Genomic DNA, 15,091 nt, shown 5'->3' on the forward strand with positions numbered 1-15,091 from the left:
GGTCACCCACCTGACTACTAGTCCGCCGGTACACCGCTTGAGTACCGCTGAGCGAACGGGAAGCGCTATTGTCGATGTCCTATGGTCGTATGCGGAAGAGGCATAGATTGGAGAAAACATAATGTTGTGATGTTTTGATACTAGGTGGGAGAAACTACGTAGGCGGATACAATATCATAAACAAAGTACAGACTAAGTGTCAGAGCCCCATGAATATTTATGTACGTCCTTTGAAATAGCCTAAAGTATAGGTGTAGATAAATAAGTGTCGTAAAATGAGCCCTATTATGCGCTCTCAATAGAACTTACACACCACTTTTGTACTTCAACCCCCCGATCAGCACAACGAAACAGAATAAGAAAATTGGTTTAAGGAGCCCTTGAGCCAAACATACTCAGCCCTTACACATCCTTGACAAACCCTACTTCAATAACCTTGTCCATGCTAACACTCAAACTAGCAATCTTGGCCCTACTGTTCTCCCTCAAGAAGAAAAATGCCTCCAAGAACATCATTCTGATCAAGCTGGATCCTGGCTTTACTTTCATCTGCTCTTTGCCAATGATATACAGGACCTCGCGGTTGAAAGCTCGCTCGAGCTTTTCCAGGCGCGAGGATGTTGTTGAGGTCGAGGTGCGGGAGTGGGGAGTACATGTGCCAGGAGTTGCTGTAGTCATTAGGATAGGGATTTTAGTGTCGATGGAAGTAGTGGCGGCGTCAGGAGCAGATGATTCCTTCTCAGCTTCGCCTCCGCAATCAAGCGCGCGAGAAATGATGTGGTTATGAATTTTATCGTAGATCAGCGACGCCAAATCTGGCGTTATGACTTCGTCCATGTAGCCGTGGCGGACGACAAGGCGGTAACAATGGGGGACTGCGAGACGGGAGACCGAGTATCGGTTTTCTGGTTCCACAAAGGGGACCTCGAGGGGCCGCAAGTGGAAGAAGACGATTACCTCGGGAACAGTGACGAGTTTGCGGATGAACTGGGAGAAGACGATTGGTGTTGTTTCGCCGGCTTTGTCGAAGAAGATGCCGAAACCTTCCATTGTGCCGATGGGCTTAGAGTCGTATTTTTCGGTGAGGGTGAGGCGGCCGTCGGGTAGGGTCTTGACAAAATGGGTGGTTGGGAAGCGGTCACTAGCCTCGGCGCTCCATTGTTGCTCTTTGCCGAAGCGCCAGAGGATGAAGATGGAGCCGAGGAGACAGGCGAGGAGAATAGTGAACCAGGCGCCGTCGGGTACTTTGATCAAAGCAGAAGAGAGGTATGCACCGTCGAGACAGGCGATGATGAGCCAGGGGAGCAGTACAAAGTAGGGCTTGATTTGCCAGACTAATATTGCTACCAAGGTGACCATGCATGTGTCAAAGAAGGTGACAAACATGACGCAGACGCCATATGCGTTACCCAGTGACGTTGTGTTGTTGTAGATAGAAGCCACGAGTACGGTGCCGATCATGAGCAGCCAGTTGATGCTGGGGATGTAAAGCTGGCCGTGGTATGTAGTAGAAGTGTGAATGACCTTGATCTGCGGGAAATACGAGAGCTTCATGATTTGAGACAGAAGCTATAAGTGATCAGCTGGTGTATTTAGCAGCTAAACTGAAGCAACATACCTGGAAGGTTGCTGTAATCATGGCTTGTGACGCCACAATAGCGGCGGCAATGGCGACGACGAGCGAGAAGATGAGCCAGCCATGAGGAACGCAGTTGTAGAAGGGATTGGCGTAGGCCGCTGGATGAACACTGATGTATGCAGCCTGACCACTATAGGCGAGTAGTAGACACGGATATGCGTATCCAAGCCAGCTAATCTGCACAGCGCGGCGACTGAAAGCACCAATATCGGCAAAGAGGGCCTCAACACCTGTAAAGGCGAGAAGGATACCCCCCAGACTCCTCCAACCATGGTATTTGTTGCGGATCAGATAGTCGAAAGCATAATAGGGATTGAACGCCTTAAGAATCTTATAATCGTAACTATACTAGTCAGCTAGTGTATTTTGGAAATATTATAGGGAACTTACTTTGAAAGGTTGTAGATACCAAATCCAGCGTTCAAAGCTAGCCACACGATAACAATTGGTGAAAAAACAACCGTCAACTTTGTGATACCAAACGGCTGTACTACAAATAGCAGGATCAGAATCGCGCATGTCACTCCGATGATAGTCGACTTTTCAATGTCGGGCTTGACAACGTTCAGACCCTGAACAGCACCAAGCACTGACTGGGCTGGCGTCAAGACACCATCGGCCATAACCATGGAAACAGATAGCACACCAATGACCTGCAGCAAGCCACGAAAGAACTTTGACTTTTCTATCGCAGATCGAATGCCCCTCGTGGAGCGACCCAAGTCCTCAGTTTTATGCCGCTGCATGCGTACAAGGGTGGCTTCGCGAGGGTCTCGATTGGCAATGTTCGCCTATGCATAGTGATGAGCAAGCCAACCACGTGTGATTGTAGAACTGGAGCGGCGTACATATTTAGAAAGCAGTGAGTAGGTACTAAAAGTACCACCTTCGCCGTCATTGTCGGCGTGCAGAATAACCAAGACGTACTTGATAGTAACCATCAAGGTAATGGACCACAAGACAAGTGACAAGGCGCCCAGTAGATCAGCATGGCTAGGGGCTACCGTGAACGTAGAAGAAAATACATAGAGCGGAGAAGTGCCAATATCGCCGTAGATGACACCGATGGACTGGTAGGCTAGGACAAAGATCTGCCCCAGACTAAATGCCTGCGATTCAATTTGTCAGTGGACTACTTAGTGTTGTGGAACTGAGAAAACAAAACAAAAACCCCTCAACTATGCGCAACATACCTGGCTGCGCTTGAAATCGCGCTCGTCCCTCAGACCCGCATCCTCGTCTTCCGCCTCTTCCAGCTCGCTGATCTTCGCCTCGACCGACGACCTCTTGGGCGGCCGCGTGCGCGACCGCGATCGTAAAGGGTACACACCACCAATCGAAGAGGGATGCAGCTGTATTGGATGCGCGTCTGCATCTGCAAACTGTATTGAAGTCTCCATGCCAGGTAGGTGGTGCAGTCTGTACTATGGATTTGTTCACAACTGGCTCAGCGAGCGACTTATACATGCCCTTGTTATCTCTGCCCGAAGCGGTGCATGGTGTGCTGTGACAATTACATCTGGTAAACAGACCTGACCAGTAGCCGGCGCAAATCTTTGGTTGGCTGCACCCGTCTAGTGCTTATCGTGAGAAGGCCATTCTCTACCCACGTGTAGTTAGCTGAGCCTTTGTTTAGCCAGGGGCGTGCAGTTGCGGGATTTATTTAGACACACATGGCAACCGGGAGTGAGCGCACAAGGATTATCACATGCAAGCACCTGGGTGCCGTAAAATACTGGACAGTGGGTAAGTACCCAATAGACGTGTCAGGCGGCTACAGTGGTTTTTTTACACTGGTATGTCTAGTATTTTATGACACCCGGGTGCAGGCTGTTTGGGCCAACTGACGAATCTCCCACGCCACAGTCACTGGGGAAATATCCCCATGTTCCGGACAAGCCCATTTAACCGATATTTCGCCCCAGGAACAAAATTCGAGTGCCGGCACACTTAGTGTTGAGCTGGGCAAAGGGGTAGTGCAAGCGGACGCGGCTGGGGTTCTACCGGCCCGTTGTTATCTATCCTCACAGCCGGTATCGTAAACACAGAAGCTTATGGTGAATGTTACGGGACGCCACAAAAGTACGAGACTCGTCTGAAGGCAGCTGGCATGGAAAAGCCGTGTTCTTTTTGGGACAAGTTGCTCACGGCCACGCCACGCGTAACCACTGCTAAGACACGCCCCACCAATAAGACAGATGCGCTAGAGTACAAGCGGCTGTCCCGAGAATGCTCGGTCTAACCTTCACCAAACAAACCGATATTTGTTCCAGATAAGTCTTGTCTCTCGTGTTGACCTGGATGACATAATCTTGAGTTCACTTCTAGCTTTTTCCTTCAAAGTGAGTGTGCGTAAGAGGGCTAACGTGGGTACTGCTAACACGAGCCGGTGATTGCTTTTGTTGTGTGTGCCGTGGCTGTGCAAATGCAAGTAGGCGCTTCGGGATTTACGCCACCGGATCCAACCTTTCTACACACGGTGTACGCTATCTATTGAACACTCGCAGCTCGTGTGAAAGTACAGGCGCGAGTGCAGTAGAACAACTGCCGCGAAACACATCCCACATCTATGTAGGATTTTGGCCATACACAGATCAATCCCTCCCGTTCTTGCACCCAACTGCACTACCCCACTTTGACCCCTGCTTGCTGCAAATCCCTTGCTGCAACAATCATACGATATTTGTGAGACTCAGTCTGGATTTACTGGGTTACTAAACCAAAACACAATAGATGTAGCATTCTATTCCACTAAAGCAATACTATAAACCCATGCCATATCTTCCAGACTCCCCAACTCCGCGTCATCGTCTAAGCCGGGTATTCGCGAATATCAATCCATTCGCAATTGCAAGCCCTGAATGAGCGGTCTATGCAGGCCTCCTATAACTCGTCGTGCTCGTCCTGCTCTGGCATCTTGATTGCTTCCGAGCTCCTCCCAAGCTCAGCATCAATGCTAACGCCCGCCTTCTTCCTGTACTTTTCCCATACACCCCAAAAGTCCTTTTCCATACCCTTTTCCATCTGATCTGGTAGCACAACAACGTACTCAACATGTAAGTTGCCGAATTGCAGACCCTCATTGTTCTCGAGGTGCTGATGCCATATTGGCATGCCCTCTTCCTTGACAATTTCAACGTGATTGGGTTGTACGACTTCGCCCCGTTTGCGAGAAAGTTGGACAATGTGACCGTCGAGGTGCGTAATGTTGCGCGTCCAGTCGCCCAACCAGGCTTCTCGAAGTGAAAGGACTTCGCGCCAGAAGAGGTCTTTGCCCCGTCTCCTGAAGAAAGTACCGTCGGTACGTTCGTGCTCTTGCTGTCCCAGTACCGGTTCTGATTCACTGAGATGTACAATGAGGTCGCCAGCGACGTAGTCGGGACTTTCGTCCGCTTCGTTCTCGTAGGTGATGCGCACGCCTTTGGGCATGCCCTTTTCGATCTCGAGTTTATGTGTCTCCGCCTCGCGGATGACTCGACTGCCGGCACAGACGGGGCAAGGCTTCTTGATCATCTTTCCTTTGCCGTGACATTGGTCACAGTGGACCTGTACTTGCTGGAACAATCCCGGTGCAAGCTGCTGGCGTTGTATACGTACACCACGTCCACCACACGTACTACAGGTCTCTACGTGTCCATCTTCTGAGCCCGAGCCCTCGCAGGCCGAGCAAATAGCTTGCTTCTCGATTGTGAATTCAGTTTTCCGGCCGTTGTAGAAGTCGCGGAGGGGCACGGCCACCCTAACTTCCATGTTTGGTCCTCGTCGCTCTCCGCCCTGATGTCCAAAGTGTCCTGAGCCACCGAAGAAGCGCGAGAAGAGGTCGAAGGGGTCGTGTTGTTGGCGAGGTCCACCGCCCTGCTTGTGCTGTTGGATGCCATCGTGGCCGTATTGGTCGTAGATCTTGCGGGTCTCTTTTTCGCTCAGAACCTCATAGGCTTCGGCTACTTCGACAAACTTCTTCCCCGCTTCATCGTCCCCACTGCGGCGCATTAGGAAGACATTGGTATACTTTTGGCTGGTTGGACGTACGGGTTCTTGTCGGGATGGTACTTTTTACTAAGCGTTCGATAGGCCTTTTTAATTTCGCGCTCCGAGGCGTCTTTTTTGAGCCCAAGTAACTAAATCGCCCAAATCAGCTCACACATTTCGACCTGAGATTTGAACACAGAACAGATGGGTAGATAAAAGTGAGGTTGACATACCTTGTAATAATCTTCGGCACCCACGACTAGGAGCGCTAAACAGGCCACCACAAAGAACAGGGCTATCCGTGGGAGCATGCTGGTTATCAGTCGCGCCAACGGCGACGTCGAAGTTGCGGAAGTGAGTGGACGGGATTTTAGGTGAATCCGAATTTACAAATGTGAAAAGGCACGTGTCTACATGAAGTTTGCAGAAAAAGTATGAGGCCAAGCGACCTCTTAAGAAGGAAGGAACTGGGTGGATACGGAAGAGGGAGACTTGAAATGTGGAAGACTGAAGTTCCAAGGTTCGCGACTATGGACACGATAGCAGGAACGTAGATTATGCAGCCAATCGGAGTTAAGGCTTGGCATTGCCGTCTTCTACTTTTCGTGCAGACGAGCCTCAAGCGCGGAGCGTCAATTAAGTTGATTGAGAGGCAGCAACAAGGCCGAACGGCAAACCGGCTACGTCATACGATATACTGTAAGAGGACGCATTGAGTTGTTGTCTTGGACTACGCTCCTGCACAGTACTGTACAGTATAGTACACCACACTACACCACACCACACTACACCACACCACACCACACGCTCGCCATGGCGTCCCTGGCCACCAAAGCAAAAGCCGGAGCACCAATTGTCACACAATGCCTGCACAGCCAGAAAGTTGGCGTGGTAGTGTCGGCGGGGAAGATGTCGCGGGCGGTAAAAGTGCGCGTGGCAGGGCAAGAATGGAATAAAAAGTTCCGAAAAGTGCGTCTCTTGCAAGATTATATCATGCCCACAAAACAAAACAACAGCCCGATACTTATACGGTTCACAGCACTTTCCAGCACCCACAACGTACCTCGTGCGCGACCCAAACAACTCGCTCGTCGAGGGCGACATTGTTCGCATAACATCCGGCTACCGCACCAGCACGGCCATCTCGCACGTCGTAACCTCGATTGTTGCGCCCTTTGGCGAGCCTGTCGAGAACCGGCCACCCGTCCTCTCCCAGGCGCAAATCGAAGAACAGCGTGTAAAGGACCGGCTGCTAAAAGATGTGCGGTCGGCACAGCGCGGTCGGCAGGCGAGCGTACAGAGACTGGCGCAGGCGAGGAAGCAGGGGCTCACGATACCGACACTAGAGGAGGCTATGGAGAATATGAGGGTGCATACCGACAAGGAGAAGGCGAGACTCGAGGCGCACGGTGGGCAGGCGGGGCAGCAGAAGACGGCCAAGGAGAGGCGGATGGAGCAGGGGAAGAAGACAAAGGCCGAGGGTCGGGCGGAGAAGAAGGCCAAGGAGGCGAGAAAGCAGACGGCCTAGGTGCTGATCTAACAAGTGGAATAAGAAACCTTATCAAAGCTAAACTAGACTGCAAACAATAGGCATGTGCAATCGACGCTGAGATAATGTGTGAGAGGGTATCACAGTAACTCGACAAAGCGCCGAGAAGATACATGGCCAAAAACTCCTGTACTATGCTCACACCCGTATTGCGCCTTCCATGCTATTACTCATACGTCGTGAGTGCTGTCATGTCGTCCCTCGCCTCATTCCTCCGTGCCGTCAGGCATCAAGTCCTCCTCCATCTCACTGTCCTCGCCATACGCCTTGAGTAAGAAGGGGTGCTCGAGAGCGTCGGCAGCTGTGATGCGTTTTGCTGGGTTGCATTCCAGGAGTCGATAGAGAAACTGTACAGCTTCCTTTTCCTCGTCGTCCAACTCCCTCTTCGGCTGTGTCTTGTCGCCCGTTCGACCTGTGCACCATAGGATGATCTTCTCCAGACTGTGACCGCCTTCGCTGTAGCTGGGCACGTTGGTCTCGAAGACCTGGCCGTGTAGAAGAGCGGTTTCGCGCATCTTCTTTCGTCCAAAGATGGTTGTGATTTCAAGCAGGGCGTCGATGTCGTCTGCGCTGTGGAAGAATGGGAAGCGGCGCGAAAGCATCGTCAGTAGAATGACGCCAACACTCCAGACGTCGATGGAACAAGTCTGTTGGGTACACTTCAGGAGAACTTCGGGCGCACGGAAGCCACGCGTGCCCGCTCGGTTGGCGCGTCGGCTGTTGCGTGTGTCATTCTTGGGGTAAGCAGAGGCGTTGTGGCCTGCCGATTGCGTCTGCGCATAGACACTGTGTGAGATCCTATAGCGCCGGTCTTCTTCTGACATACGGCAGGCACAGTTGTGCCAGTCTGTGCCCTCGCGCTCCGCCAGGCCAAAATCGACTAGGACGCCACGGGATTGCGACGTGTTGTAGAGGAAGTTGGTAGGCTTGACGTCACGATGGATGATGCCTTTGCTATGCACTGCTGCAAGCGCCGTAAACAAGCTCTTGAAGTAGGGACGCATGTCGGCGATGGTCATGTCGCGGTAGTAGTCCCGAAAGTCGCGATGCTGAAAGTAGGGCAGTACAGCGACTACTTGGTCCAGATGGCGGAAGGCCGTGATCAGTGGACAAACCGAGTCGGAGTCCCGGAGGTCGTAGAGGAGCTCGAGCTCATTGAAGATGCGTATTGGGCTGCTTGTAACGTAGATTTTCTTAATCGCGACATAGTGGGGTTGCTGTCTGGCATACTGCTTCCGGCGGGCAGCTGGCACCCATTTTGGAATCTCCCGCTTGTCCATGTCCCAGTCATTATTGTACTTGCTGTACTCCAGATCCTCGGCCTTGTAAACAGTGGAGAAAGTTCCTGTGTAAACATGTGAGCCCCCGCTACCCTGCATGTTGGAAACCAACCATGTGAGACGACGTACCCTCTCCAATCCGATTAATCAGCCGGAAACGCTTGTTGATTCCGACAAATGTTTCCTCGAAGCGTGCCATGTCTTCTTGCACAGAGTCTTCCACCTCCTCCTCGCTGCTGTCGACTGTGTGACCGCTCTCGTCGAGCGGATCCATACTCTCATCCAGTGTCGACTCGGCTTCCTCTTGCTTGATTTCGTCCTCGTGTACGTCAATGGCCTCTGCGTGCCGCAGCGATGTTCGTGCCTTCGCCATCATGTCTGGTGTTGTAGTGAATTCGCGCTTATTGTTACAGACGCGTTGACCTAGGCAATCACTAGACCAGAAGGGGTAGACTGATGACAGCGCGCACGGGCCAATAAACACATGCATGCAACGCGCCTTCCCGAGATGCGGCAATACTGTAGAGGCGGTTTGCGCAAACAAATACCCACCACGCTCCTTTACAGCCCGCTTCTTGTTTCTCATCCTTGAACTTTGCCCTAGCGAGTCTGCACACCATGGACGCGCGTGTGGATTTTGACATCAACGAGGCGATTAAGCTGTTCGACAGCGATCCCTCCACGATTCCCACTCCCGAAGCCCCGCAGGCGCTGCAAGACTGTGAGGATGAGCCCGAGTCGCTGTCATCGCCCGGATTGATCAACAGTGAGCTGAATCCTGTCGTCGATGCCGTGGCCGAGAGTCCAGATGCCATTACTCGCAGCTCTGTATTTGACACACTGCAATTTCTCTTGAAGTGCGTGCCTGCATATCCAAAGCTTGCCAAAACATATGACACGGAACCTAACTGTAAACTGTTGCGACTCTCTAGACACTCGTCGCAGATACCACCCGCCATACTCAGCAAGATCCTTGACCTAATATCCTCTGCACTATCGACACAAGCCGATATCATCCATGCAGACCTCGAAACCGAAGAGCAAGATGCCATCCCCCACCATAAGAACATCCTGGAGATGTATGGATTCCTCCTCCGATGGACCATATCCGCCCTCGAGACAAGAGCACTTGAGAAGTCAGCGTCCGCGCCGGCAGCGAGGGGGCGGGGTAAAGGCACAAAGACAAAAGCAACAGGCGGCAAAGAAGCCACCTGGGATGCTGCTGCACAATTGGAGACTGCCCTTGATCGTATGAGCAAGGTACTGAGGCTCAAGCTGGGCCGCATCTTTGTTACCACGTCGGAGCGAGACACCTTCATCGGCCTCTTCACAAAGCCGGTATACCACATCTTGGAGAATGAGGCTAGAGTGAAGAACAACGTGATACGAAACCATTGCTTCAGAGTATTATGTTTTGCTGTCAAATCACATGGACACGCATACAGTAGGTACACCACGTCTCTTTTCTAGTCCATACTAATGACCATGGCAGCCGCGCAGACGTCCATCAACCAGAGTCTCACTTACTTTGAGCACCTGTCCGAACCCATGGCCGAGTTTCTCTTCACCCTTGCAGATGCATTTGATTATCCGCAGCTCACCGAAGACGTCCTAAAGGACATCAGCAGCAAGGAATTTAGCTCCACTGATCTGAAAGGGCCCAAATCAATCTCGACCTTTCTTACCAAAATATCCGAGCTTACCCCACACCTTGTCATTCGGCAAATGACATTACTCGCCAATCTATTGGACAGCGAATCCTATACCCTCCGCTGTGCCCTCATCGAGGTGTGCGGAAACCTGATCACCATGCTTAGCAAGCTCAGCCAGGACGACCGCAGCGAGAACCACAAAGCTCAAATTCGCATCTTCTTCGATGTGCTTGAGGACCGGTTCCTTGATATAAACCCTTATTGCCGTGCTCGGGTAATGCAGGTCTATGTCAGGCTTTGTGATCTGGAACAAAAGTATCCCAAGCGCAGACAAAAGGTTGCCGAGTTGGCTGCAAGGAGTCTTGAGGACAAGAGCAGCAACGTCCGTCGTAATGCTGTCAAATTGCTTGCAAAGCTCATCTCCACCCACCCATTTACTGCCTTTGACGGCGGTTTATTGTCGACCAAAGACTGGACCCAGCGCCTGGATGAGTGTGAAGCCCAAATCAACGCCTTGCAGCCTCCCGAAGAGCTAAGAGAACGGGCTCCAGCCGATCAGACTGTAGATGAGTCTCTCTTGCAAGATGCCACACAAGCCGACAATATGGATGTTGTAGGGCCAAAGCATCCTTCTGAGTTGACCGAGGAAGAAAAAGCTGCTGCGGTTGAAAAGGCCCAGAAAGACGCGGCGACTGCACAAGAGCTTGAGAAATTCCAGGCTGTGCGCAAGTTCCTGTTGGAAGCGCTCAAATTCATTGAAGTGATCAACGACGCCGCTGAGGTAGTCACTCAATTGCTATCATCCAAGAACAAGAGTGAAGTCATAGAAGCCATGGACTTCTTTACCACGATCGATGCCTACAAGATTGCAAATGCGAAGCTTGGTATTAGAAGGATGTTGCGCTTGATCTGGACCACTGGCAACAGCGACGAAGGAAAAGGTGTTCAGACTCATCTGCTTGAGTGCTACAAGGGCTTATTCTTCGATGCACCACCCGGATTCGATGACAACGCAGTTGCCAACTATATCTCAAAGAACATGATCAGTCTGACTTTTGGCACCACGCCGGCCGAACTCACCTCTCTCGAGCAGCTTCTCAGTACTATGATGAAGCAAGGCCTGGTTAATGGTTTGGTCATTCAGAAGCTGTGGCAAATTTATGGTTACCAAAAAAAGGACATCTCCAAGAACCAACGTCGAGGGGCTATCATTGTTTTAGGCATGCTTGCGCTCTCATCTCCAGACATTGTTGTGCAAGAAATGGAAGCTTGTCTTCGCATTGGCCTAGGCGAACTCGGCAGACGGGACTTGGGCCTGGCTCGATACACTTGTATAGCCTTACGCCGCATGAGCCCACCACCAGGGAAGCAAGCCTCAAACGATGCACCTGTAAAGACGGTAAAACTCCCAAACGACCACGCAGTCCTGGTTAGGTTGGCTGCCATGGCAGAGATGGCTTCCGACAGCAAAGAGTGGTATGGTGTAGCAGAGCAAGCCATCAGCGCCATCTATGTACTTTCCAAACATCCAGATGTTCTTTGCTCTGACATCATTCGAAAAGTCACCAAACGTGTGTTTGCAGGACAGACAAAGCCCCAATCGCGGCCGACATCAAGCTCAAGCGCTGCAGAGCCAAAAGATGAAGATGAGGAAATGCCAGATGCGCCTACGGTTGAGCACACACCAACGAAGAAGCAGAATTCAGCACTTGCGTTATCCCAGCTGCTATTCGTCGTGGGTCATATCGCGATTAAGCAAATAGTTCACCTTGAACTCTGTGAGCTTGAGTTCAAGCGGCGGAAGGCTGAAAAGGAAAAGAAGACAGCACCCACGCCCCGGCAATCCATGGCATCTACAGTCGGTCCTACACCTATCAAGAAAGGCCGCAAGAGGGGTGCCACAAAAGAGCCGACTCCGGCGCCCGAAGAAGCAAATGAGCTGGATCTCATGGCAGGAACTACAGAGGATGATTTCACTGAAGCCATTGCACACATCCGCGAGTGCGAGCTTTTGTATGGCCCACAATCCTTGCTCGCAAACTTTGGCCCGCTAGTGGCAGATATCTGCGCGAATAATACATCCTACAATCACCCGACACTGCAAGCGCAGGCAGCGCTATGTTTAGCCAAGCTCATGTGCGTAAGCTCAGAATACTGTGAAACCAATCTCGGCCTGCTTCTCACAATCCTCGAACGAAGCCAAGATGCTGTCGTCCGCAGTAACCTGGTCGTCGCCCTAGGAGACATGGCTGTCTGCTTCAACCATCTTATCGACGAGAATACCGACTTCCTCTACCGCCGCCTCAACGACGGTGACCCCAGCGTCAAGCGAACATGTCTGATGACACTCACCTTCTTGATTCTTGCCGGACAGGTCAAGGTCAAGGGTCAGTTGGGAGAGATGGCAAAGTGTCTCGAGGATAGCGACAAGAAGATTGCAGACATGGCACGCATGTTCTTTACTGAATTGTCGACAAAAGATAATGCGGTGTATAACCAGTTTATCGACATGTTCAGTGTACTCAGCGCGGATTCTGCGCTGAGCGAAGATGCGCTCAAGAGGATCATCAAGTTCTTGGCCGGGTTTATTGAAAAGGTATGTTTTCTGCAAGTACGTTGTGCGTGGGATGTTGTAGAACTAATGTTTTCTAGGACAAGCATGCTAGACAGCTCGCTGCCAAACTTGCTTCCAGGCTGCCGAGAGCGGAGAACGAGAGACAGTGGAATGATGTCGCGTATGCTTTGGGCCAGTTGCAGCACAAGGATGAGGAGATTCAGAAGATGGTTTCTGACGGTTTTAAGGTTGTACAGGCTAATGCTTGAACGCCGATTTCTTGCTTTTGTTCCTGTGTTTGAATTGTGGCCCTGATGTGCATGATTACAGGGTTGGATTGATTGATACCCTGAATATGTGGTTATGGAACTTGTATATCTATCTGGCGTTTTATGGTGGAAATGCAGCTTATGATGAAATGTTGTTTCTCGAGTGGAATGGGGTTAGACATGTTGTCCCATCTATTCATGTAAGGCGTTCCTTTGCTACGAAAATGGGATGATAAGGCATCCATCAGCCGACCCGCTCATCTGCACGAAGGAGCCACTAAACCTCGACCGTTGCTGCACAAGATGTACAGATGAGGAAAATGCGTAGTTTCTATTGTACCCGACACTGCACAAGTAGTAGAATTATAGGGAAGAGTACGAAAAGGAAATCACTAATTCCATAAGACGACCTTGGAATTTACACCAAGAAACTCACCACCTACATTTTTTATCCCCACACCACCACTTGGGTGTCATAAATTACCTGACATACTAGTGTAAAAGGGCCACTGTAGTCGCCAGACACATGTTTACCTACACTATTAAGTACTTATGACATCTAGGTAGGCGCCATCATGTCCCCGGCTGGCGCGAATACAGTATACCTACCCCACAACATATCAATCCTTGGCGTGCCGACATCCGAAGCTAGTTCACCAACCACAAACCACACACATTGCCAATCACATCCAAGACATCCTATCTATACACCTTCGCGTTGCTTGGCTGCTTTACGGGCGTTTGCCTATCACCCGCTTTCTCTCACATTCTCGCCCAAAACTAAGAAACATCCGGGTACAACGGATCTAAGGCTGTGACATCAACGTGCTAGCAAAGGGAATTCAGCCTAGGGTATTGAACAACGTGTACAAGTAGATATGTGGCGCTTTCCTGTTACCGCCTTGTTATCCTGAATATCCTCAACGGTATAAGTAGAGAACCCCAATATCATAAAGGTGGATCAAGAGCACGCATATCTTCTCTCATTCCCAACCCTACAAACCAATCAAACCGACATAATGTCATCTTCCCTCTCTTCCTTATCTTCCTTCACACCCCCCTTAAATCCGGCCGTAACCCGTGCCATCATCATACCTGCTAGCAGCGCAGCTAGCACTTCCGTCCCTGCAACGACTAGGGCATCCTTGTGCTCCGCCTCTTCCATCCTGAGAGTCGCCCCTGCTGACTTCCCTCGCCCCTACTGCGCCTATAATGCCGACATCTTGATCCCAAACCTATCCTCCTGCTGCGGAGATGGAGAAGAAGATTTGGAAAAGGGGAGGGATAGTAACGTTTATGTACATAAAAACTGCACCCAGTAAGACTATTCCACCATCCCATGGGCCCTTTTCTCTCTATTTTGCCCGTACTTTCTCTGATCTGATCACCATCCTCTCATAATTAGAAAGGAATAACTAGAGAGTAAGGTACTATACTTGACAAAAAAAACTTACAATCTTTATAGATACTGTGTTGTCTCACCCTCTAAAACATCTTCGTGGCGCGCTTGTGTCATAAACCTCTACCCCGAAGCAAACGTCTACGGCCACAACTTCCCTTGCTTCTTCGAAGATCCTGGAAGCCCTGCACGCCCAAATTCTGGAAACTCTCGCATCGAGTCTAACAAGTACACTAGTGATAATAACCCCAATGATGGCGATGAGCTTGCTTCCCCGACGGATGTTCCTGGTAAGTGGAGAAGAAAATCTCGTGTTTGGGAGGCGGGAGGTGAAGAGGACATGTTAGGCTAATGAAAAGGAAATAGATGCGGCAGCGGGTGTGGAGAAGCCTTCGCTTACATTGATGGGGTGGATTGTTTTGCTTCTGGTGGCTGGGGTAGGGTTTATAGGGTAAGTGAGGAGAGGTAGTTGTGAAGACGCTAGGGGTAGAAGATTGGGGAACCAGATGTGTAGGAAGAAACTCCAAGATGCTAGACAACCATGACAGAAGTACAGCAGTTCTGGCATGCGGTTTCACTGACTGTGCGTTGGAGAGGACGCGATTCAGCTTTTGCATTGCATTCGCTGGTGTGGGAAATCGTATGGCTGGAATTAAGAAGTTCGCTAGTTTTTCTGCCAACTTCTTTGTGTGACTTAAGAAGGGAATTGTATTTAACGTCAAAGACCCCGTAGTTTTCGGGGAAGGTTGAAGCTCCTCAGATTAGTATCAAGTTTCGCAT

The 15,091-nt window shown here is 50.7% G+C and overlaps 6 protein-coding genes across 6 annotated transcripts; 3 read left to right on the forward strand and 3 right to left on the reverse strand.

Moving 5' to 3' along the window:
- Window positions 1–402: 402 nt before the first annotated feature.
- Window positions 403–3,039, reverse strand: PtrM4_030540 (Kup, K+ transporter; the record flags this gene model as incomplete). The annotated part of the gene is made up of 6 exons (XM_066103913.1): window positions 403–1,569; window positions 1,619–1,982; window positions 2,030–2,430; window positions 2,488–2,748; window positions 2,833–2,899; window positions 2,966–3,039. The coding sequence occupies 6 exons, from the start codon at window positions 3,037–3,039 to the stop codon at window positions 403–405; spliced, it is 2,334 nt and encodes a 777-aa protein (XP_065966115.1).
- Window positions 3,040–4,522: 1,483 nt separating this feature from the next.
- On the reverse strand, window positions 4,523–5,919 carry PtrM4_030550 (DnaJ, DnaJ-class molecular chaperone with C-terminal Zn finger domain protein; the record flags this gene model as incomplete). The annotated part of the gene is made up of 3 exons (XM_001941965.2): window positions 4,523–5,618; window positions 5,669–5,757; window positions 5,842–5,919. The coding sequence occupies 3 exons, from the start codon at window positions 5,917–5,919 to the stop codon at window positions 4,523–4,525; spliced, it is 1,263 nt and encodes a 420-aa protein (XP_001942000.1).
- Window positions 5,920–6,517: 598 nt separating this feature from the next.
- PtrM4_030560 (TT-ORF1 multi-domain protein) lies at window positions 6,518–7,136 on the forward strand (the record flags this gene model as incomplete). Its single annotated transcript, XM_001941966.2, has 2 exons — window positions 6,518–6,577; window positions 6,648–7,136. 2 exons carry the CDS (start codon window positions 6,518–6,520, stop codon window positions 7,134–7,136), a joined length of 549 nt encoding a protein of 182 aa, XP_001942001.2.
- A 227-nt stretch (window positions 7,137–7,363) lies between these two features.
- PtrM4_030570 (SPS1, Serine-threonine protein kinase) lies at window positions 7,364–8,813 on the reverse strand (the record flags this gene model as incomplete). Its single annotated transcript, XM_001941967.2, has 2 exons — window positions 7,364–8,502; window positions 8,567–8,813. The coding sequence occupies 2 exons, from the start codon at window positions 8,811–8,813 to the stop codon at window positions 7,364–7,366; spliced, it is 1,386 nt and encodes a 461-aa protein (XP_001942002.2).
- Window positions 8,814–9,055: 242 nt separating this feature from the next.
- On the forward strand, window positions 9,056–12,912 carry PtrM4_030580 (Chromosome condensation complex Condensin, subunit D2; the record flags this gene model as incomplete). Its single annotated transcript, XM_001941968.1, has 3 exons — window positions 9,056–9,881; window positions 9,930–12,685; window positions 12,742–12,912. 3 exons carry the CDS (start codon window positions 9,056–9,058, stop codon window positions 12,910–12,912), a joined length of 3,753 nt encoding a protein of 1,250 aa, XP_001942003.1.
- Window positions 12,913–13,931: 1,019 nt separating this feature from the next.
- On the forward strand, window positions 13,932–14,766 carry PtrM4_030590 (uncharacterized protein; the record flags this gene model as incomplete). The annotated part of the gene is made up of 3 exons (XM_066103914.1): window positions 13,932–14,230; window positions 14,378–14,601; window positions 14,678–14,766. The coding sequence occupies 3 exons, from the start codon at window positions 13,932–13,934 to the stop codon at window positions 14,764–14,766; spliced, it is 612 nt and encodes a 203-aa protein (XP_065966116.1).
- Window positions 14,767–15,091: the final 325 nt, after the last annotated feature.

Source organism: Pyrenophora tritici-repentis, chromosome 1 (assembly GCF_003171515.1).
Source record: "Pyrenophora tritici-repentis strain M4 chromosome 1, whole genome shotgun sequence".
NCBI lineage: Eukaryota > Fungi > Ascomycota > Dothideomycetes > Pleosporales > Pleosporaceae > Pyrenophora > Pyrenophora tritici-repentis.